This window comes from Antedon mediterranea, chromosome 1 (genome assembly GCF_964355755.1).
Source record: "Antedon mediterranea chromosome 1, ecAntMedi1.1, whole genome shotgun sequence".
In the NCBI taxonomy this organism is placed as follows: domain Eukaryota; kingdom Metazoa; phylum Echinodermata; class Crinoidea; order Comatulida; family Antedonidae; genus Antedon; species Antedon mediterranea.
Genome location: NC_092670.1, coordinates 30,267,807 through 30,287,899, shown reverse-complemented (window position 1 = coordinate 30,287,899; position 20,093 = coordinate 30,267,807). Strand labels below are relative to the sequence as shown.

Below are 20,093 nucleotides of genomic sequence, written 5' to 3'. Positions count from 1 at the left end.
GTTCTTCAAAATCAATGTTTATGAGAAAGTTTAAATTGTTTAATATCATAAATTCAACAGGGCTCGTCCGGGAATTGAACCCGGGACCTCTCGCACCCTAAGCGAGAATCATACCACTAGACCAACGAGCCACTCATTTGTTGGCCGTTTTTGGTTTAGTGGATTTCTTCAAAATGGATGTTTATGAGAAAGTTCAAATTGTTTAAAATGATAAATTCTACAGGGCTCGTCCGGGAAATGAACCGGAACCTCTCGCACCCTAAGCGAGAATAATACCACTGGACCGAGGAGTCACTCATTTATTGGCTGTTCTTTGTATAGTGGATTTCAATATGGATATTTATAAGAAAATAAAAATTGTTTAAAATTATAAATTCAACAGGCTCATCCGGGAATTGAACCCGGGATCTCCCGCAGCCAAAGCGAGAATCATGATACTAGACTAACGAGCCCTCTACGCTTTGTTTACTCGTGGTAAAGTGGATATTTTCATTGTTTGACGAGAAAGTAACAAAGCTTACCATTTTCAATTTAACAGGGCTCGCCCGGGAGTCGAACCCGGGACCTCTCGCACCCGAAGCGAGAATCATACCACTAGACCAACGAGCCACGTATTTATTGCCTGTTCTTGGTATAGTGGATTTCAATATGGATGTTTATGAGAAAGTTCAAATTGTTTAAAATTATAAATTGTACAGGGCTCGTCCGGGAATTGAACCCGGGATCTCCCGCACCCTAAGCGAGAATCATACCAATAGACCAACGAACCACTTATTTATTGGCTATTCTTCTTGGTATAGTGGATTTCAATATGGATATTTATAAGAAAATACAAATTATTAAAAATTATTACTTCAACAGGACTCGTCCGGGAATTGAACCGGAACCTCTCGCACCCTAAGCGAGAATAATACCACTGGACCGACGAGTCACTCATTTATTGGCTGTTCTTTGTATAGTGGATTTCAATATGGATATTTATAAGAAAATAAAAATTGTTTAAAATTATAAATTCAACAGGCTCATCCGGGAATTGAACCCGGGATCTCCCGCAGCCAAAGCGAGAATCATGATACTAGACTAACGAGCCCTCTACGCTTTGTTTACTCGTGGTAAAGTGGATATTTTCATTGTTTGACGAGAAAGTAACAAAGCTTACCATTTTCAATTTAACAGGGCTCGCCCGGGAGTCGAACCCGGGACCTCTCGCACCCGAAGCGAGAATCATACCACTAGACCAACGAGCCACGTATTTATTGCCTGTTCTTGGTATAGTGGATTTCAATATGGATGTTTATGAGAAAGTTCAAATTGTTTAAAATTATAAATTGTACAGGGCTCGTCCGGGAATTGAACCCGGGATCTCCCGCACCCTAAGCGAGAATCATACCAATAGACCAACGAACCACTTATTTATTGGCTATTCTTCTTGGTATAGTGGATTTCAATATGGATATTTATAAGAAAATACAAATTATTAAAAATTATTACTTCAACAGGACTCGTCCGGGAATTGAACCGGAACCTCTCGCACCCTAAGCGAGAATAATACCACTGGACCGACGAGTCACTCATTTATTGGCTGTTCTTTGTATAGTGGATTTCAATATGGATATTTAAAAGAAAATAAAAAATGTTTAAAATTATATATTCAACAGGGCCCATCCGGGAACTGAACCCGGGATCTCCCGCAGCCAAAGCGAGAATCATGATACTAGTCTAACGAGCCCTCTACGCTTTGTTTACTCGTGGTAAAGTGGATATTTTTATTGTTTGGCGAGAAAGTACCAAAGCTTACCATTTTCAATTTAACAGGGCTCGTCCGGGAGTCGAACCCGGGACCTCTCGCACCCGAAGCGAGAATCATACCACTAGGCCAACGAGCCACTTATTTATTGCCCGTTCTTGGTATAGTGGATTTCAATATGGATGTTTAAGAGAAAGTTCAAATTGTTTACAATTATAATTTCCACATGGCTCGTCCATGAACCGAACCCGGGATCTCTCTCACACTAAGCGATTCATTCTACTAGACCAATTGGCCGTTCTTGGTGTAGTGGAGTTCTTCAAAATCAATGTTTATGAGAAATGTTTAATTGTTTAATTCAACAGGGCTCGTCCGGGAATTGAATCCGGGACCTCTCGCACCCTAAGCGAGAATCATACCACTAGACCAACGAGCCACTCATTTATTGGCCGTTTTTGGTTTAGTGGATTTCTTCAAAATGGATGTTTATGAAAAAGTTCAAATTGTTTAAAATGATAAATTCTACAGGGCTCGTCCGGGAATTGAACCCGGGACCTCTCGCACCCTAAGCGAGAATCATACCACTAGACCAACGAACCACTCATTTATTGGCCGTTTTTGGTTTAGTGGATTTCTTCAAAATGGATGTTTATGAAAAAGTTCAAATTGTTTAAAATTATAAATTCAACAGGGCTCATCCGGTAATTAAACCCGGGATCTCCCGCAGCCAAAGCGAGAATCATGATACTAGACTAACGAGCCCTCTACGCTTTGTTTACTCGTGGTAAAGTGGATATTTTCATTGTTTGACGAGAAAGTAACAAAGCTTACCATTTTCAATTTAACAGGGCTCGTCCGGGAGTCGAACCCGGGACTTCTCGCACCCGAAGCGAGAATCATGCCACTAGACCAACGAGCCACGTATTTATTGCCTGCTCTTGGTATAGTGGATTTCAATATGGATGTTTATGAGAAAGTTCAAATTGTTTAAAATTATAAATTGTACAGGGCTCGTCCGGGAATTGAACCCGGGACCTCTCGCACCCTAAGCGAGAATCATACCACTAGACCAACGAACCACTTATTTATTGGCTGTTCTTGGTATAGTGGATTTCAATATGGATATTTATAAGAAAATACAAATTATTAAAAATTATTACTTCAACAGGACTCGTCCGGGAATTGAACCGGAACCTCTCGCACCCTAAGCAAGAATCATCCTACTAGACCAACGAGCCACTCATTTATTGGCCGTTTTTGGTTTAGTGGATTTCTTCAAAATGGATGTTTAGGAGAAAGTTCAAATTGTTTAAGATAATAAATTCTGCAGGACTCGTCCGGGAATTGAACCGGGACCTCTCGCACCCTAAGCGAGAATTTTACCACTAGACCGACGAGCCACTCATTTATTAGCTGTTCTTTGTATAGTGGATTTCAACATGGATATTTATAAGAAAATAAAAATTGTTTAAAATTATAAATTCAACATGGCTCATCCTGGAACTGAACCTGGAGCCTCCCGCAGCCAAAGCGAGAATCATGATACTAGACTAACGAGCCCTCTACTCTTTGTTTACTCGTGGTAAAGTGGATGTTATCATTGTTTGACGAGAAAGTACCAAAGCTTAAAATTTAACAGGGCTCGTCCGGGAGTTGAACCCGGGACCTCTCGCACCCGGAGCGAGAATCATACCACTAGACCAACAAGCCACTTATTTATTGCTTGTTCTTGGTATAGTGGATTTAAATATGGATGTTTATGAGAAAGTTTAAATTGTTTAAAATTATAAATTCAATAGGGGTCGTCCGGGAATTTAACCCGGGACCTCTCGCACCCAAAGCACGAATCATGAAACTAGACCAACGAGCCTTCTACGCTTTGTTTACTCGTGGTAAACTGGATATTATCATTGTTTGACGAGAAAGTACCAAAGCTTACAATTTTCAATTTAACAGGGCTCGTCCGGGAGTCAAACCCGGGACCTCTCGAACCCGAAGCGGGAATCATGCCACTAGACCAACGAGCCACGTATTTATTGCCCGTTCTTGGTATAGTGGATTTCAATATGGATGTTTATGAGAAAGTTCAAATTGTTTAAAATTATAAATTGTACAGGGCTCGTCCGGGAATTGAACCCGGGTCCTCCCGGGAATTAAACCCGGGTCCTCCCGCAGCCAAAGCGAGAATCATGATACTAGACTAAAGAGCCCTCTACGCTTTGTTTACTCGTGGTAAAGTGGATATTATTATTGTTTGACGAGAAAGTATCAAAGCTTACAATTTTCAATTTAACAGGGCTCGTCCGGGAGTCGAACCCGGGACCTCTCGCACCCAAAGCGAGAATCATACCACTAGACCAACGAACCACTTATTTTTTGGCCTTTCTTAGTATAGTGGATTTCTTCAATATGGATGTTTATGAGAAAGTTCAAATTGTTTACAAATAAAATTTCCACAGGGCTCGTCCAGTAATCGAATCCGGGATCTCTCTCACACTAAGCGATTCATTCTACTAGACCAATTGGCCGTTCTTGGTGTAGTGGAGTTCTTCAAAATCAATGTTTATGAGAAAGTTTAAATTGTTTAAAATCATAAATTCAACAGGGCTCGTCCGGGAATTGAACCCGGGACCTCTCGCACCCTAAGCGAGAATCATACCACTAGACCAACGAGCCACTCATTTATTGGCCGTTTTTGGTTTAGTGGATTTCTTCAAAATGGATGTTTATGAGAAAGTTCAAATTGTTTAAAATGATAAATTCTGCAGGACTCGTCCGGGAATTGAACCGGAACCTCTCGCACCCTAAGCGAGAATAATACCACTGGACCGACGAGTCACTCATTTATTGGCTGTTCTTTGTATAGTGGATTTCAATATGGATATTTATAAGAAAATAAAAATTGTTTAAAATTATAAATTCAACAGGGCTCATCCGAGAATTGAACCCGGGATCTCCCGCAGCCAAAGCGAGAATCATGATACTAGACTAATGAGCCCTCTACGCTTTGTTTACTCGTGGTAAAGTGGATATTTTCATTGTTTGAAGAGAAAGTAACAAAGCTAACCATTTTCAATTTAACAGGGCTCGTCCGGGAGTCGAACCCGGGACCTCTCGCACCCGAAGCGAGAATCATGCCACTAGACCAACGAGCCACGTATTTATTGCCTGTTCTTGGTATAGTGGATTTCAATATGGATGTTTATGAGAAAGTTCAAATTGTTTAAAATTATAAATTGTACAGGGCTCGTCCGGGAATTGAACCCGGGGTCTCCCGCACCCTAAGCGAGAATCATACCACTAGACCAACGAACCACTTATTTATTGGCTGTTCTTGGTATAGTGGATTTCAATATGGATATTTATAAGAAAATAAAAATTGTTTAAAATTATAAATTCAACAGGGCTCATCCGGGAATTGAACCCGGGATCTCCCGCAGCCAAAGCGAGAATCATGATACTAGACTAACGAGCCCTCTACGCTTTGTTTACTCGTGGTAAAGTGGATATTTTCATTGTTTGACGAGAAAGTAACAAAGCTTACCATTTTCAATTTAACCGGGCTCGTCCGGGAGTCGAACCCGGGACCTCTCGCACCCGAAGTGAGAATCATACCACTAGACCAACGAGCCACGTATTTATTGCCTGTTCTTGGTATAGTGGATTTCAATATGGATGTTTATGAGAAAGTTCAAATTGTTTAAAATTATAAATTGTACAGGGCTCGTCCGGGAATTGAACCCGGGATCTCCCGCACCCTAAGCGAGAATCATACCAATAGACCAACGAACCACTTATTTATTGGCTGTTCTTCTTGGTATAGTGGATTTCAATATGGATATTTATAAGAAAATACAAATTATTAAAAATTATTACTTCAACAGGACTCGTCCGGGAATTGAACCGGAACCTCTCGCACTCTAAGCGAGAATAATACCACTGGACCGACGAGTCACTCATTTATTGGCTGTTCTTTGTATAGTGGATTTCAATATGGATATTTAAAAGAAAATAAAAAATGTTTAAAATTATATATTCAACAGGGCTCATCCGGGAACTGAACCCGGGATCTCCCGCAGCCAAAGCGAGAATCATGATACTAGTCTAACGAGCCCTCTACGCTTTGTTTACTCGTGGTAAAGTGGATATTTTTATTGTTTGGCGAGTAAGTACCAAAGCTTACCATTTTCAATTTAACAGGGCTCGTCCGGGAGTCGAACCCGGGACCTCTCGCACCCGAAGCGAGAATCATACCACTAGGCCAACGAGCCACTTATTTATTGCCCGTTCTTGGTATAGTGGATTTCAATATGGATGTTTATGAGAAAGTTCAAATTGTTTACAATTATAATTTCCACATGGCTCGTCCATGAACCGAACCCGGGATCTCTCTCACACTAAGCGATTCATTCTACTAGACCAATTGGCCGTTCTTGGTGTAGTCGATTTCTTCAAAATCAATGTTTATGAGAAAGTTTAAATTGTTTAATATCATAAATTCAACAGGGCTCGTCCGGGAATTGAACCCGGGACCTCTCGCACACTAAGCGAGAATCATACCACTAGACCAACGAGCCACTCATTTGTTGGCCGTTTTTGGTTTAGTGGATTTCTTCAAAATTGATGTTTATGAGAAAGTTCAAATTGTTTAAAATGATAAATTCTACAGGGCTCGTCCGGGAAATGAACCGGAACCTTTCGCACCCTAAGCGAGAATCATACCACTAGACCAACGAGCCACTCATTTGTTGGCCGTTTTTGGTTTAGTGGATTTCTTCAAAATTGATGTTTATGAGAAAGTTCAAATTGTTTAAAATGATAAATTCTACAGGGCTCGTCCGGGAATTGAACCCGGGACCTCTCGCACCCTAAGCGAGAATCATACCACTAGACCAACGAACCACTTATTTATTGGCTGTTCTTTGTATAGTGGATTTCAACATGGATATTTATAAGAAAATAAAAATTGTTTAAAATTATAAATTCAACAGGGCTCATCCGGGAATTGAACCCGGGATCTCCCGCAGCCAAAGCGAGAATCATGATACTAGACTAACGAGCCCTCTACGCTTTGTTTACTCGTGGTAAAGTGGATATTTTCATTGTTTGACGAGAAAGTAACAAAGCTTACCATTTTCAATTTAACCGGGCTCGTCCGGGAGTCGAACCCGGGACCTCTCGCACCCGAAGTGAGAATCATACCACTAGACCAACGAGCCACGTATTTATTGCCTGTTCTTGGTATAGTGGATTTCAATATGGATGTTTATGAGAAAGTTCAAATTGTTTAAAATTATAAATTTTACAGGGCTCGTCCGGGAATTGAACCCGGGATCTCCCGCACCCTAAGCGAGAATCATACCAATAGACCAACGAACCACTTATTTATTGGCTGTTCTTCTTGGTATAGTGGATTTCAATATGGATATTTATAAGAAAATACAAATTATTAAAAATTATTACTTCAACAGGACTCGTCCGGGAATTGAACCGGAACCTCTCGCACTCTAAGCGAGAATAATACCACTGGACCGACGAGTCACTCATTTATTGGCTGTTCTTTGTATAGTGGATTTCAATATGGATATTTAAAAGAAAATAAAAAATGTTTAAAATTATATATTCAACAGGGCTCATCCGGGAACTGAACCCGGGATCTCCCGCAGCCAAAGCGAGAATCATGATACTAGTCTAACGAGCCCTCTACGCTTTGTTTACTCGTGGTAAAGTGGATATTTTTATTGTTTGGCGAGAAAGTACCAAAGCTTACCATTTTCAATTTAACAGGGCTCGTCCGGGAGTCGAACCCGGGACCTCTCGCACCCGAAGCGAGAATCATACCACTAGGCCAACGAGCCACTTATTTATTGCCCGTTCTTGGTATAGTGGATTTCAATATGGATGTTTATGAGAAAGTTCAAATTGTTTACAATTATAATTTCCACATGGCTCGTCCATGAACCGAACCCGGGATCTCTCTCACACTAAGCGATTCATTCTACTAGACCAATTGGCCGTTCTTGGTGTAGTCAAGTTCTTCAAAATCAATGTTTATGAGAAAGTTTAAATTGTTTAATATCATAAATTCAACAGGGCTCGTCCGGGAATTGAACCCGGGACCTCTCGCACCCTAAGCGAGAATCATACCACTAGACCAACGAGCCACTCATTTGTTGGCCGTTTTTGGTTTAGTAGATTTCTTCAAAATGGATGTTTATGAGAAAGTTCAAATTGTTTAAAATGATAAATTCTACAGGCCTCGTCCGGGAAATGAACCCGGGACCTTTCGCACCCTAAGCGAGAATCATACCACTAGACCAACGAGCCACTCATTTGTTGGCCGTTTTTGGTTTAGTGGATTTCTTCAAAATGGATGTTTATGAGAAAGTTCAAATTGTTTAAAATGATAAATTCTACAGGCCTCGTCCGGGAAATGAACCCGGGACCTCTCGCACCCTAAGCGAGAATCATACCACTAGACCGACGAACCACTTATTTATTGGCTGTTCTTTGTATAGTGGATTTCAATATGGATATTTATAAGAAAATAAAAATTGTTTAAAATTATAAATTCAACATGGCTCATCCGGTAATTGAACCCGGGATCTCCCGCAGCCAAAGCGAGAATCATGATACTAGACTACCGTGGATTTCAATATGGATGTTTATGAGAAAGTTCAAATAGTTTACAATTATAGATTCCACAGGGCTCGACCAGGAGTCGAACCCGGGATCTCTCTCACACTAATCGATTCATTCTACAAGACCAATTGGCCGTTCTTGGTGTAGTGGATTTCTTCAAAATGAATGTTTATGAGAAAGTTTAAATTGTTTAAAATCATAAATTCTACAGGGCTCGTCCGGGAATTGAACCCGGGACCTCTCGCACCCTAAGCGAGAATCATACCACTAGACCAACGAACCACTTATTTATTGGCTGTTCTTGGTATAGTAGATTCAATATGGATATTTATAAGAAAATAAAAATTGTTTCAAATTATAAATTCAACAGGGCTCATCCGGGAATTGAACCCGGGACCTCCCGCAGCCAAAGCTAGAATCAGGATACTTTGACTAACTAGCCCTCTACGCTTTGTTTACTCGAGGTAAAGTGGATGTTATTTATTGTTTGACGAGCAAGTATTAAAGCTTAACATTTAACAGGGCTCGTCCGGGAGTTGAACCCGGGACCTCTCGCACCCGAAGCGAGAATCATACCACTAGACCAACGAGCCACTTATTTATTGCCCGTTCTTGGTATAGTGGATTTCAATATGGATGTTTATGAGAAAGTTCAAATTGTTTAAAATTATAAATTCAATAGGGGGCGTCCGAGAATTTAACTCCGGACCTACGCACCCAAAGCGCGAATCGTGACACTAGACCAACGAGCCCTCTACGCGTTGTTTACTCGTGGTAAAGTGGATTTTATCAGAAAGTACCAAAGCTTTACATTTTCAATTCTGGGCCGTTCCAAGGCAAAACCACGTAACTCGCATTTTTGTCAATTTTTGAGATTTTTACATTTGGGGAATTATTACAAATTTATGAAAAACATGTAAAAATTTCAGGTTTCAGAGATTATTAATTTTAGAGATAGTACCACGTATCTTTAAGCAAAAAAAACATATAATTCTGGCATTTTCCAAGGCAAAACAACGTATCCAGATACGTTGTTCTGCCACGGAAGTGCTTACGATTTTCGCTTCAAATTCTCACAATCAGCTAAGTTACGTAATTTTCAGACAGAAACCGCTGATGCATGACGATATGCATAGCAATGATCTTAACTAAAAGTAAAAGATTAAACAATACTAGGCCTATTAGGCTAGACAACTAATTTAATGTATTAACATTTATTCTAAGAATTAAAGATGTATTGGAAACACAAAAAAATGAAGGTCAAAATATTCTAAATTTAAAGTGGCCATATCAAAGTAATATTAAAGTTATTCACTTTAAGTCGAAAATTCGAGCCAAAAACAACAAGTTTACGTAATTCACAGGTAAATTAGTTTGATTACATTTCATCTGGAAAATCGTCACGAGCAAAAGTAAACAAAGATTTCAAACCATTAGTACGCATTATGCATATGCTAAATTAGGATTGTATACAACTCGTCACGGTTAAGAAGGTATTTTCACACAGATCATGAGGAAGTTTTATGATGCATACAGAGTAGCCAAACAAGCGCGTTTCATTATGGGATATGTTTTGATTGAAAACTTTGACTGGAAGTCAAAGTTATTTTTTAAACAAAAAAACGTCTGTATTTCAGTTAATTTTTTTTTTTTTCGAAAAATTGTTGGTGATAGTTAATAACTATTATGATACTTCAAAATGACCCACGTTTTTTCGATATCTTTTATTTTTTTTTTTTTTTAATTAGTCAAAGGGACAATACCTCTTTAACTATATTTACATGAAAACTTCAGGCAAGCTTGAAACTAGGCTAGGCTATATTGAAATCCTCTATACCAAGAACGGCCAAAAAATAAGTGGCTCGTTGGTCTAGTGGTATGATTCTCGCTTAGGGTGCAAGAGGTCCCGGGTTCAATTCCCGGACGAGCCCTTTTGAATTTATAATTCTAAACAATTTAAACTTTCTCATAAACATCCATTTTGATGAAATCCACTATACCAACAATGGCCAATAAATAAGTGGCTCGTTGGTCTAGAAGAGTGAATCGCTTAGTGTGAGAGAGACCCCGGGTTCGACTCCTGGACGAGCCCGGTTAAATTTATAATTTAAAACAATTGAAGGGCTCGTCCGGGATTTGAACCCGGGACCTACAGTACCTCGCACCCGAAGCGAGAATCATACCACTAGACCAACGAACCACTTATTTATTGCCCGTTCTTGGTATAGTGGATTTCTTCAATATGGATGTTTATAAGTTAAAGTAGTTTTCGATATTAGCTGGCGTTTTCTACATTAGCGGTTGTAACACAGCACATTACTATTTGTTTACTCCTCGTAAAGTAGTTTTTTTCATGGTTTATTACCAAAAATGTTTAACATTATCGACTTAATAACATATGGCTCGCTTTTGAGCGAACCCGAGGCACAAAACGAACAGATAAGAAAAATAAATGTTGAATTGAATGAAGAATTTAACATGGTAAACGAGTTAAAATCACAATAATACAAACAATTAAACGATTTAACATGGGTAATATACGGGATTTGAACCGGAGTCTAGAACTCTAAGCAATGATGCCACCCAGTCCATGGGAAATGATATCAACAAGGACACGGTCTATCAATCAAACAATCAATCTTCCCGTTTTTAAAGAGCCATTCCATAGCTGTCAATATTGCAAGAAAAATTATCAAGAAAACCAAAAGGAAAAAAGAAGGATCAGAAATATATTTCCCGAAAATAGCAATCAGAATGAGAGACAGCATCATGCAAACGCAAATAATCAATCATATTTAAAATAAGAAGTAGGAATTAGAAGGAAATGAGACAAAATGAGATGTATTCAATAAAAGAGACAAGAACAAGATTTTTTTTTAGAATTTAAAATTAGCAATATTATGAAGTTTAATAAAATTTACATCTTTGAAAGTGAACATAACATGCACAACTTTGACTCACTATACTCATCTATAGTAGGCCTATAAATGAATAGCATGACAAAATCAAATAAACATTTGACACTTACAAATCTTCAAATGTCAAAAGTTCATGAGTTGATAACGTATATAAAACGCAAAAGCTCAAAGTACTGTATATCATAATGAACTAGCGAATGTTAAACCTTACAACTCTACAGGTGTGTAATATGATGGCGAATATCAAATTGCTGCTGATTTGGCTTAGTTTTATGATTGCATCTGCAATAGACGATAGTGACATGCAAGTTACACCGTCGTAAGTAGTATTCTATTATATTACCATTGTCTTGTAATTATAATTATTGAATCAATCAACAATGTTGATATTTTTAGTATCATATATGATAGAATCATAGTTGAATCCGTTTGAATAAACAATATATAAAGAAGAAATGACAAGAAAGGCTGCAGACAAGAAATAATAACTGTCAATAATGAATGCGTTTATAGAACAACAAAGCACAGATTGAATATGGTTAAAGTTTGTAGTACTTCCTATATTCTCCCTCCTATGAGGACGATCAAAGTTTATTGAACGAAACGTCGAGAAACTCTTAGAAGAAGATATATCCCCTTATTGTTACCCTCTTTCCTTGTACAGTCTTTATAATGTATGCTTTATGGCGTTGCGTTTATTATAACGTTATGCGACAATATTATTAATCGTGACAATTTTTTGACATTATTTACAGAAGTTGAATTGCGGTTAGATTAGTACCAATAATCTAATAAATTAGGCTTATTCTAGTATATAACTATTTCACTTCCCCCCTCTGCAAATAAGCAGTAAATGAGATAAAGTATACCGCTAACATCATTGCTCTAGCAAACCGATATGCTTTATACAGTTTGTTGAACTACGATGGTTTAAAGGAGTTTATTTGTATTTACATAATATCATGATATGTAAATTAGTATATAGGGATCATTATTTGTTGTAGTCATTGTAGTCGATACCTTGTACTATGAATTTTGTGATACGATACGTCGTATTAATGTGGTTACACACAGCATTTGTATTAAGTCATCAGTTTACTGGATGGACGGATAGTACAATTTTATCGATAATAAGGGGCTGCTACCGGAGTCCCACTATCTTACAACTACCCTCTAGTCCAACTGCTATGCCCCTAGGACAACTACCCTTTTAGAACAACAACACTCTCTGAACAACCACATCTACACCTTAGGTTATAATTACGATCTTGTAAAACTGACTGAACTTAAAAACATAGGGAGAGAGATTGATCTTAAATGAAAGACTGTTTGATTGACTGGGTCAGCTATGTAAACGGCATCTTCATGTCACACAAGAATAAAATAAGCCACCCCTTTATTTTTCAAGATTGGAATACGTTTTAATAATTTGATCGATTCTCGTTAATGTAAAATAAAAAAAAAATTTAAAAGCTCTCATTTAAGATCAATCTCTCTCCCTATGTTTTGAAGTTCAGTAAGTTTTACAAGATCGTAATTATAACATAAGGTGTAGGTGTCATGATATAGATGTGGTTGTTCAGAGAGTGTTGTCCTAGGGGCATAGCAGTTGGACTAGAGGGTAGTTGTCCTAGGAGGTTAGTTGTCCTAGGAGGGTAGTTGTCCTAGAGGGTAGTTGTCCTAGCGGGTAGTTGTCCTAGCGGGTAGTTGTCCTAGGGGGTAGTTGTCCGGGTAGGAGTTGTCCTAGAGGGTAGTTGTCCTAGGGGATAATTGTCCGGGTGGTGTTATCCTAGGGGGTCATTGTCCGGGTGGTAGTTGTCCAGGTGTTAATTGTCCAGGAGGTAGTAAGTTGTCCGGATACGGCACAAGAAAACTAATCAAAATCTATTCTTCTGTTGTTTGTCCGCGTTGAATGCAGAACAGAGTTCGTTCACCCGTATTTGAACAACTACGACATCCCTAGTAATAAATTGATAGTATGTATGTTATGTCTCTATATCAAACAGAGGATTCCGTTTTGGAATCTCGATTTGAGCTGCTTTTCTCCTTCTTTCTCTTTTTACATTTTTTCATTGAGAAATTAAAGTATAATTAAATTATTTAATACAAAAATTACTCTAACAAAAGCAAGAAATAACTTATTGACAGTCAATTGTACTATATAGATTATATTATTTTAACAGTGTCTGTTTTAAAAGAGAAAGAAAGGGTATGTCTAGACATTATTTACTAACTATAAACAAAACGTACATTCTGAAACAGTGAATATTGTTGTTTTAACCAAGACGAATGGACCTTATGGACCCTTTAAAAACACAATAGGCCCTAATCGTAAAACACATTATCATTGCAACGTTATTATTTTTAACTTTTTGATGTTTTACAGCTACAGTATATTCCCATTCAGACTCAAAGTAAACAGTCTCTTAATTTATCTAAATATATGATATATTGTGTAGATCACTTCATGGATCGGATGTACTCTGTGGAATGTTTCATTGGAGTTCCAAACATGAACGAGACTCTATAAATATCTCATTCACAGAATTTCGATCCTAAAATCATAGCATTACAATATACTTACAGATCGATCGAATCGCGCACTGGCAATTAGCTTATTATTCCTAATGCAAATGTGTGAAAAATTTAACAGAATTAATCGGGCGCAGCTGCTGATTATTCAGGAATTCCGGTTTCTGAAAATATTTTAGTTTGCGGTATTATTGTAAAGCACAAAACAAAACGCATCGAATTTAACGTTGTTCGTTTAACATACAATCTTCATGTTCGTTATAGTACAGGACAATGTATTATATTTTAAAAAATGTCGCAGTTTTTTTCTTTGTAGATATAATTAATTAGTATACTTACTAAATGGATTTAAATCAATATAATTCGTTAATAAAGTGGTTAAATTACAGATTTTGTATAATGTATTTGAATTTTGAACTTTCTTTTTCTTCTAGTCAGAGTAGAAATAGTGTTCCAAATGAGAGGGACTTGTTGTTAGAAGCTTACAAACGGCAGATACTACATAGGCTAGGAATGGAAAGACCACCACCGGCTCCTGAATTCAGTATTACAGAAGAACTCACTAAAAAGATTATAGAATATGACCCGACTGAAGCCTTGGTGAACGAAGAAGATATTAAATTAAATCCATTTAGTAAGTAATAACTAAATATAATCTGTAGGCCTATAGAAAAAAAATGCGACCTAAATCTTTTGTAACAACAGGCCTACAGGTTGGTGCATCTCTCCTACTATACTTTGTCAATTTCTGCTACTCAGGTTTGCGATATATATCGATGTGTTTCTAAAAAAAGGAAGATATAATAAGTTAAGCTTAGAAGAACTACTTCATCCATAGTATCAATGCTATGCAAGTAGGCCCTAAACAAATAATATAAAGTGAGCACAGTCTAAGGTAATTGGTCATCACTGGACGATAGGATAGCAGTGTGTGAACGAACTGAAATCAGGCGTATTGCTAGTTTACACTGAACAAAGAAATTACTGCCAACGCAGATGATGCATAGTCCTATTTTTTCAGTGAAAGCATTAGGCCTACTATTAAAAAGCATTGAATGACATTACAGGAACAACAAATGATTTAGTCAACATAAAAAGATAATGTTTGTTTAAAATTGTTTGGATACATAGTCCATGGGCTGGAGGGGGTAATATAGAGTGAAAAAATCGATGTTAACAAGAAAAATAAAGGGATGCATTGTATGTACTTTTGTCATTCGTAATGATCATCAGTGTTTTATCTTCAAATATTTTTTAGGGTAGGGGGTAACATTTATCCTAATAACCCAAGTATCAAACATCTAATTAGTATTATCTTGGTACCATTGCGCAGCATACATCTTTTAAAATTGACCTTTTGCAAAAATGCACATTTTTCCCAAAATATAGATACATTTCAGGGGGTTAAATGGTTTTATATGGCATTCCATCACGTTTCTATGAAATGTATTATTATAGAAATGTCGAGGGAAAACAGCTGCCTAAATAATACAGATAATGTTACAGAATATATTTGAACTTGACATGTACAGTTACTCATATTTTAATCAATATTCAGCAATCTGCACAATTATAATAATAACAACTTTTGACGGAAAGAAAAAAAAAAGTATAATTTTTTAAATGGATCATTAAAGATAAATGTTGTTAAATGATAATGTATGTATAAACAAAATAATACATGGAAATATTTTTTCAAGAAAATAAGTAAAGAAAAAAAAGTGGAATGAACCCACTTAAGAGAAGAAAGTAAAAAAGTTAAATGAAAATGTAATGAGTTATAGATGCAAAAATGGATATTCTGTTGGAAATAAAGTTGTGTAAACATTAAAGAACAAAAATATTAATGTGAAAGGATGAGAAAAATATTATGTTAACAGTAAAAATTTAGTAAGTAATTAGTATAACAGAGAATATGCATTGTTAAATGAAAATATGGTAGATAAAAAAAACAGAAAAACAACTATGTAAAAAAAAAAGCTTGTTAATGAAAATGTGTTACAGATAATATGTATAAAAAGAGGAAACTATGTAATCAATGTGATAATATGTAAACAAATGAACAAAACTCTTTAAAAAGGTGTATGTAAACAGATGATGAAACAAACACTGTTAATATAATAATAATAAAGAGAACATTTGTATAGAAATAAAAGTGGGATGAACACACATAAGATAAAAAAAAAAAATGTTGACGGATTTTAATTTTGGACTAACGTAATAACATCACATTGTTTCAAGTTGGCCTACTACTCTCAGTGATAACCAGTAAAATCTTATTCAAAATATTCAATATGTTGAATGGAAATAAGTTAATTACTTGATTTTGTTTTTCTTTCAGTTGCAAAGGTTCTAGAAGATGACAGTGAAAATCGATCTGAAGCTAAACCAAACGAACGTTATAGAATTGTGTTTTCTCTACCACCATATCACAAAAAGCGCATGCGTAAAGTGAAAATCGAATCAGCAACATTGTATTTGTATGTCGTTGGTCGAAATGACTCTGATTGTGTTTTATATGAAGAAAGTCAAAGCAACAAAAGTGACGGTAAGACAACTCGAACTAAACACCTACATTTAATATGGAAATACGTGTCTTTATCATTTAAACTTATTGTTTATTATTTATTTGTATGTTGTTAAACCCATATTTAGAGAATGACACAAAAGAGAGCACGGGACACGAGTTAATAGATTTCTACATTCAATTATCCGACTTTGACGAGAGGACATCAGAGCGCGAACGTAACCATGTCAAAATAGATAGCAATGGCAGAATAATGATCACCATTTATGAACTGAACGCCACTAACCACCAAATAGGAACGCCGACATATCACCGAGGAAACAATGGCTGGTGGACTTTTAATTTTACCAACATTGTCAAACGATGGCAGACCTCTGGCACAGGTCGGATTCGGTTGCATATTGATATCGAGCTGTTTGATAGTGAACCAAATAACGATTTTATGAATATGAGAATAATCACTCAACCGTGTAATGAAACAGACCTATACCGTCCATCATATAGAATGTTTAGTAAGTTACATACTTTAACCAAATTTTGGTAATAACAGTCGAAATTTTTAATATAAACGCATTGTAACTTGTGAGTGAATACTCTCGACTCTGCCAACATCGAAGCTATTCAATACCAACTATATCGGTATATACAGCTGCGCCCGATATTTCTTTAAACAGTTTAAGCAACACGGGGCTGGTGACTCCGCCTGTATAACCACTATAATATATAATAGTTTAGATAAACAAACGGATGGTTAGCTGGTACACATTTATTTTTGCATTTTTATCTTGTAGGCAGCGATGTAGCGGACACTGTTCCTCGCCTTGACATTCGGTATCTCCATACATCCACTCGACGTCGCAACAAACGGCAAACATCACCTTCTCTTTCATGCGATGACCTTTCTTCGCCACTTCCTTGCTGTATGAAGAGTACCGTATTTACATTTAAAGGTATGTAGTTTATTTCATTGAAATTGATAATGTAAAATGACAAAAAAGAGTATGTATATGACATGAGTGTATACACATGAGTGTATATATATATGCATTGATGAATGGCTAGTGTTGCCCGAAAGCTCTGTTAACTTTTCTGGCTGTTTTACTTCTCGTTTTGATTTAGCTTTTCGCTTTTATTTTGTATCTCCATTGAGATCCAGCCACTGATACCCACAGCATTGTCATTTTTTCAGCAATTTTGTATTTATATAATAATTGAAAGAAATTTAAAGTTTATTTGAAAGTAATTATTGAAATGAGAAATAATTTTAGGCGATACTCACGAAAGAGAGAAAAGGGGAGAGAGAGAGAGAAAACAAAAATTAATACTTAAAATAACGGTGGTCAGATTATGGGGAAATTCACGATGTTCAACAACATATGTTTGCTATAAATAACTTATCGACGCATATACGTGTCATTAGAGCAATCAGATTTGCACATACGATTTGTTCATGGGCATAGATTTCGTTGTTGAGGTTTATTTACGAAATTACCAGTTGATTCGCATTTTGATATGGTGGTGGGTAGCGCGAGTGTATGCTTTAACACAGATATCATTCATTGTGCTTTGATGTTACCACGTCGATGCTTTTTGTTTGTCCATGCTTTAACATACAGTAGTTTACTTGTTACGGGGTTTAGCAGCACAATGGTGATGCATATTTCTTGCTTGTTCAAGTTGAATTTGCAAGTATAACGTGAATACAAACTGTACATATATTGGACACTCACATCATAAAATAGGTCTCCTGAATATTCATATAGGTTACTTACTAAATTACGATTATATTTTGTTAGAACTTGGATTATCAGATATCATCATATCTCCATTGCTCTTTACTGCATCTTACTGCACGGGTACGTGTAGCACATTTCTCACCCAATCAAGGTTGGAAACCGGCAATAGGAAAGTAAGTAAGATCACATCTTTTCAAATCAAAAGAACATTAAAATTACATTCCTCTATTATACACGGTATTGATGCAGATGCAAATGTCAAGCCATACAGTAGATTAATCACCGCTCATTTCTAACAAACGACCCGAATGTGTTGAGTTGAAATACAATTCTTCATTGCCCAATTCTAAGAATTCTCTAAATTGCGCCACTATACTTTTTGTTTATGTGTGTTTTCTAATCATAGGGCCAATGCTGTGGGCCCTCTAAAACGGAGGACTTGCACGTTCTGGTGTTGGATCGAAATGAATTCAAGAGAGTGAATATTTCTAACTTACTGGTTATCAACTGTGGATGTAATTAACGCAGATTGGAAGATGTTAACTATTTCTTAAAACTGCTGCATGCATGACAGCTTATTACAGAATCGTGTATATTAAATGAATTGCATTTTTATTAATAATGTGTAATGCAATGTTAATTAATAATCATTACACAATTTATTCAATAGTTTTGCACATTTTATACGCAAAGTTGTTTTCTCAAATAGTAGAAGTGGCTACTTTATCGACTGCAGTGATTACCTACCTATGTATTATTAACATCACACCCCTCTCTCTACACATCAACTTTATTCCATTAGTCCTACACAGAGTAAGTTTTTTCATACTGTATCTAATATGTTATCTAACTGTTATTGTTGTGTTGTGTCATGATCATCATCATCCTCATCATCATTACCATCACCACCACCATCATCATCATCATCGTCGTCATCGCCATCGTGGTCGTCTTCGACTGATTGCCGTATTCCGAATTGTTTTTAATTGCTAAGTAATTAGTTGCTTTCTAACTATTATAAAAAGTTTGGCTAAATAAAATTATATTTGAATATTACTTTTCTAGTTAATTTGTATTTTTTTTTAAAATACAATAGTTAAAACTATCAATCATTTATTTGATCAGATTACACGCACAGTGAACCGATTATAATTACCCATCCAAAGTGTCTTCTTAATGTTTCTGGAATGAGGTAATCTTAAAAGTGATTACAAGCCTTTGCAAATGTATTGACATGTAGATAGGAATGTTTTTTGTTGTTAATGTTCATACGCATTCAACAGCGAGAAATTCACCAATTACAGGATTGATAAACTTTAGATAATGTATCGTGTTTATCGTCTCATTTGAGGCGTAGTGGAGTTAAAGGGTGGTGAGTTAAAACCCTGGCACTAGTAGGTCAAGATTGAACTCTTGACCTAGAAATTGAAAGGTATGCCACCAAGACCACTACCAGCAAGCTACAGCTTTACTACATCTAAGGTACAGCTCCACTACCACCAATCTATAGCTCCACTAAAACCAACATACAGCTCCACTAAAATCAACCTAGCTGCACTACCACAAAGCTACTGCAGTTCCACTGCCAATAAGCTACAGCTCCACTGCCAATAAGCTACAGCTCCACTACCACCAATCTACAGCTCCACTACAACCAACCTAGCTCCAATACCACAAATCTACAGCTCCACTACCACCAATCTACAGATCCACTACAACCAACCTAGCTCCACTACCACAAAGCTACTGCAGTTCCACTGCCACTAAGCTACAGCTCCACTGCCAATAAGCTACAGCTCCACTACCACCAATCTACAGCTCCACTACAACCAACCTAGCTCCACTACCACAAATCTACAGCTCCACTACCACCAATCTACAGCTCAACTACCACCAATCTACAGCTCTACTACAACCAACATACAGCTCCACTACCACAACACACAGTAGTTCCACTGCCAATAAGCTACAGCACCACTACCACCAATCTA

The 20,093-nt window shown here is 36.9% G+C and overlaps 1 protein-coding gene and 25 non-coding genes across 26 annotated transcripts; 2 read left to right on the top strand and 24 right to left on the bottom strand.

The window, feature by feature from the left end:
- Positions 1–59: 59 nt before the first annotated feature.
- Trnap-agg (transfer RNA proline (anticodon AGG)) lies at positions 60–131 on the bottom strand. Its single transcript has one exon. It is a non-coding gene; the product is annotated as a tRNA-Pro (tRNA).
- Positions 132–537: 406 nt separating this feature from the next.
- On the bottom strand, positions 538–609 carry Trnap-cgg (transfer RNA proline (anticodon CGG)). Its single transcript has one exon. It is a non-coding gene; the product is annotated as a tRNA-Pro (tRNA).
- A 566-nt stretch (positions 610–1,175) lies between these two features.
- Trnap-cgg (transfer RNA proline (anticodon CGG)) lies at positions 1,176–1,247 on the bottom strand. Its single transcript has one exon. It is a non-coding gene; the product is annotated as a tRNA-Pro (tRNA).
- A 567-nt stretch (positions 1,248–1,814) lies between these two features.
- Positions 1,815–1,886, bottom strand: Trnap-cgg (transfer RNA proline (anticodon CGG)). The gene has a single exon. It is a non-coding gene; the product is annotated as a tRNA-Pro (tRNA).
- Positions 1,887–2,111: 225 nt separating this feature from the next.
- Trnap-agg (transfer RNA proline (anticodon AGG)) lies at positions 2,112–2,183 on the bottom strand. The gene has a single exon. It is a non-coding gene; the product is annotated as a tRNA-Pro (tRNA).
- Positions 2,184–2,274: 91 nt separating this feature from the next.
- On the bottom strand, positions 2,275–2,346 carry Trnap-agg (transfer RNA proline (anticodon AGG)). The gene has a single exon. It is a non-coding gene; the product is annotated as a tRNA-Pro (tRNA).
- A 248-nt stretch (positions 2,347–2,594) lies between these two features.
- Trnap-cgg (transfer RNA proline (anticodon CGG)) lies at positions 2,595–2,666 on the bottom strand. Its single transcript has one exon. It is a non-coding gene; the product is annotated as a tRNA-Pro (tRNA).
- An 88-nt stretch (positions 2,667–2,754) lies between these two features.
- On the bottom strand, positions 2,755–2,826 carry Trnap-agg (transfer RNA proline (anticodon AGG)). Its single transcript has one exon. It is a non-coding gene; the product is annotated as a tRNA-Pro (tRNA).
- Positions 2,827–3,385: 559 nt separating this feature from the next.
- Positions 3,386–3,457, bottom strand: Trnap-cgg (transfer RNA proline (anticodon CGG)). Its single transcript has one exon. It is a non-coding gene; the product is annotated as a tRNA-Pro (tRNA).
- Positions 3,458–4,042: 585 nt separating this feature from the next.
- On the bottom strand, positions 4,043–4,114 carry Trnap-ugg (transfer RNA proline (anticodon UGG)). Its single transcript has one exon. It is a non-coding gene; the product is annotated as a tRNA-Pro (tRNA).
- A 237-nt stretch (positions 4,115–4,351) lies between these two features.
- On the bottom strand, positions 4,352–4,423 carry Trnap-agg (transfer RNA proline (anticodon AGG)). The gene has a single exon. It is a non-coding gene; the product is annotated as a tRNA-Pro (tRNA).
- A 407-nt stretch (positions 4,424–4,830) lies between these two features.
- Trnap-cgg (transfer RNA proline (anticodon CGG)) lies at positions 4,831–4,902 on the bottom strand. The gene has a single exon. It is a non-coding gene; the product is annotated as a tRNA-Pro (tRNA).
- An 88-nt stretch (positions 4,903–4,990) lies between these two features.
- On the bottom strand, positions 4,991–5,062 carry Trnap-agg (transfer RNA proline (anticodon AGG)). Its single transcript has one exon. It is a non-coding gene; the product is annotated as a tRNA-Pro (tRNA).
- Positions 5,063–5,307: 245 nt separating this feature from the next.
- On the bottom strand, positions 5,308–5,379 carry Trnap-cgg (transfer RNA proline (anticodon CGG)). The gene has a single exon. It is a non-coding gene; the product is annotated as a tRNA-Pro (tRNA).
- Positions 5,380–5,946: 567 nt separating this feature from the next.
- On the bottom strand, positions 5,947–6,018 carry Trnap-cgg (transfer RNA proline (anticodon CGG)). Its single transcript has one exon. It is a non-coding gene; the product is annotated as a tRNA-Pro (tRNA).
- A 234-nt stretch (positions 6,019–6,252) lies between these two features.
- Positions 6,253–6,324, bottom strand: Trnat-agu (transfer RNA threonine (anticodon AGU)). The gene has a single exon. It is a non-coding gene; the product is annotated as a tRNA-Thr (tRNA).
- A 253-nt stretch (positions 6,325–6,577) lies between these two features.
- On the bottom strand, positions 6,578–6,649 carry Trnap-agg (transfer RNA proline (anticodon AGG)). The gene has a single exon. It is a non-coding gene; the product is annotated as a tRNA-Pro (tRNA).
- Positions 6,650–6,894: 245 nt separating this feature from the next.
- Trnap-cgg (transfer RNA proline (anticodon CGG)) lies at positions 6,895–6,966 on the bottom strand. Its single transcript has one exon. It is a non-coding gene; the product is annotated as a tRNA-Pro (tRNA).
- A 567-nt stretch (positions 6,967–7,533) lies between these two features.
- Positions 7,534–7,605, bottom strand: Trnap-cgg (transfer RNA proline (anticodon CGG)). Its single transcript has one exon. It is a non-coding gene; the product is annotated as a tRNA-Pro (tRNA).
- Positions 7,606–7,839: 234 nt separating this feature from the next.
- On the bottom strand, positions 7,840–7,911 carry Trnap-agg (transfer RNA proline (anticodon AGG)). Its single transcript has one exon. It is a non-coding gene; the product is annotated as a tRNA-Pro (tRNA).
- Positions 7,912–8,001: 90 nt separating this feature from the next.
- Trnap-agg (transfer RNA proline (anticodon AGG)) lies at positions 8,002–8,074 on the bottom strand. The gene has a single exon. It is a non-coding gene; the product is annotated as a tRNA-Pro (tRNA).
- Positions 8,075–8,599: 525 nt separating this feature from the next.
- Positions 8,600–8,671, bottom strand: Trnap-agg (transfer RNA proline (anticodon AGG)). The gene has a single exon. It is a non-coding gene; the product is annotated as a tRNA-Pro (tRNA).
- Positions 8,672–8,910: 239 nt separating this feature from the next.
- On the bottom strand, positions 8,911–8,982 carry Trnap-cgg (transfer RNA proline (anticodon CGG)). Its single transcript has one exon. It is a non-coding gene; the product is annotated as a tRNA-Pro (tRNA).
- Positions 8,983–10,248: 1,266 nt separating this feature from the next.
- On the top strand, positions 10,249–10,320 carry Trnap-agg (transfer RNA proline (anticodon AGG)). Its single transcript has one exon. It is a non-coding gene; the product is annotated as a tRNA-Pro (tRNA).
- A 190-nt stretch (positions 10,321–10,510) lies between these two features.
- On the bottom strand, positions 10,511–10,589 carry Trnap-cgg (transfer RNA proline (anticodon CGG)). The gene has a single exon. It is a non-coding gene; the product is annotated as a tRNA-Pro (tRNA).
- Positions 10,590–11,502: 913 nt separating this feature from the next.
- LOC140048858 (uncharacterized) lies at positions 11,503–19,128 on the top strand. Its single transcript, XM_072093663.1, has 7 exons — positions 11,503–11,626; positions 14,274–14,473; positions 16,181–16,387; positions 16,495–16,878; positions 17,158–17,316; positions 18,163–18,275; positions 18,509–19,128. The coding sequence occupies exons 1-7, from the start codon at positions 11,505–11,507 to the stop codon at positions 18,623–18,625; spliced, it is 1,302 nt and encodes a 433-aa protein (XP_071949764.1). The 5' UTR covers positions 11,503–11,504; the 3' UTR covers positions 18,626–19,128.
- The last annotated feature ends 965 nt before the right edge of the window (positions 19,129–20,093 follow it).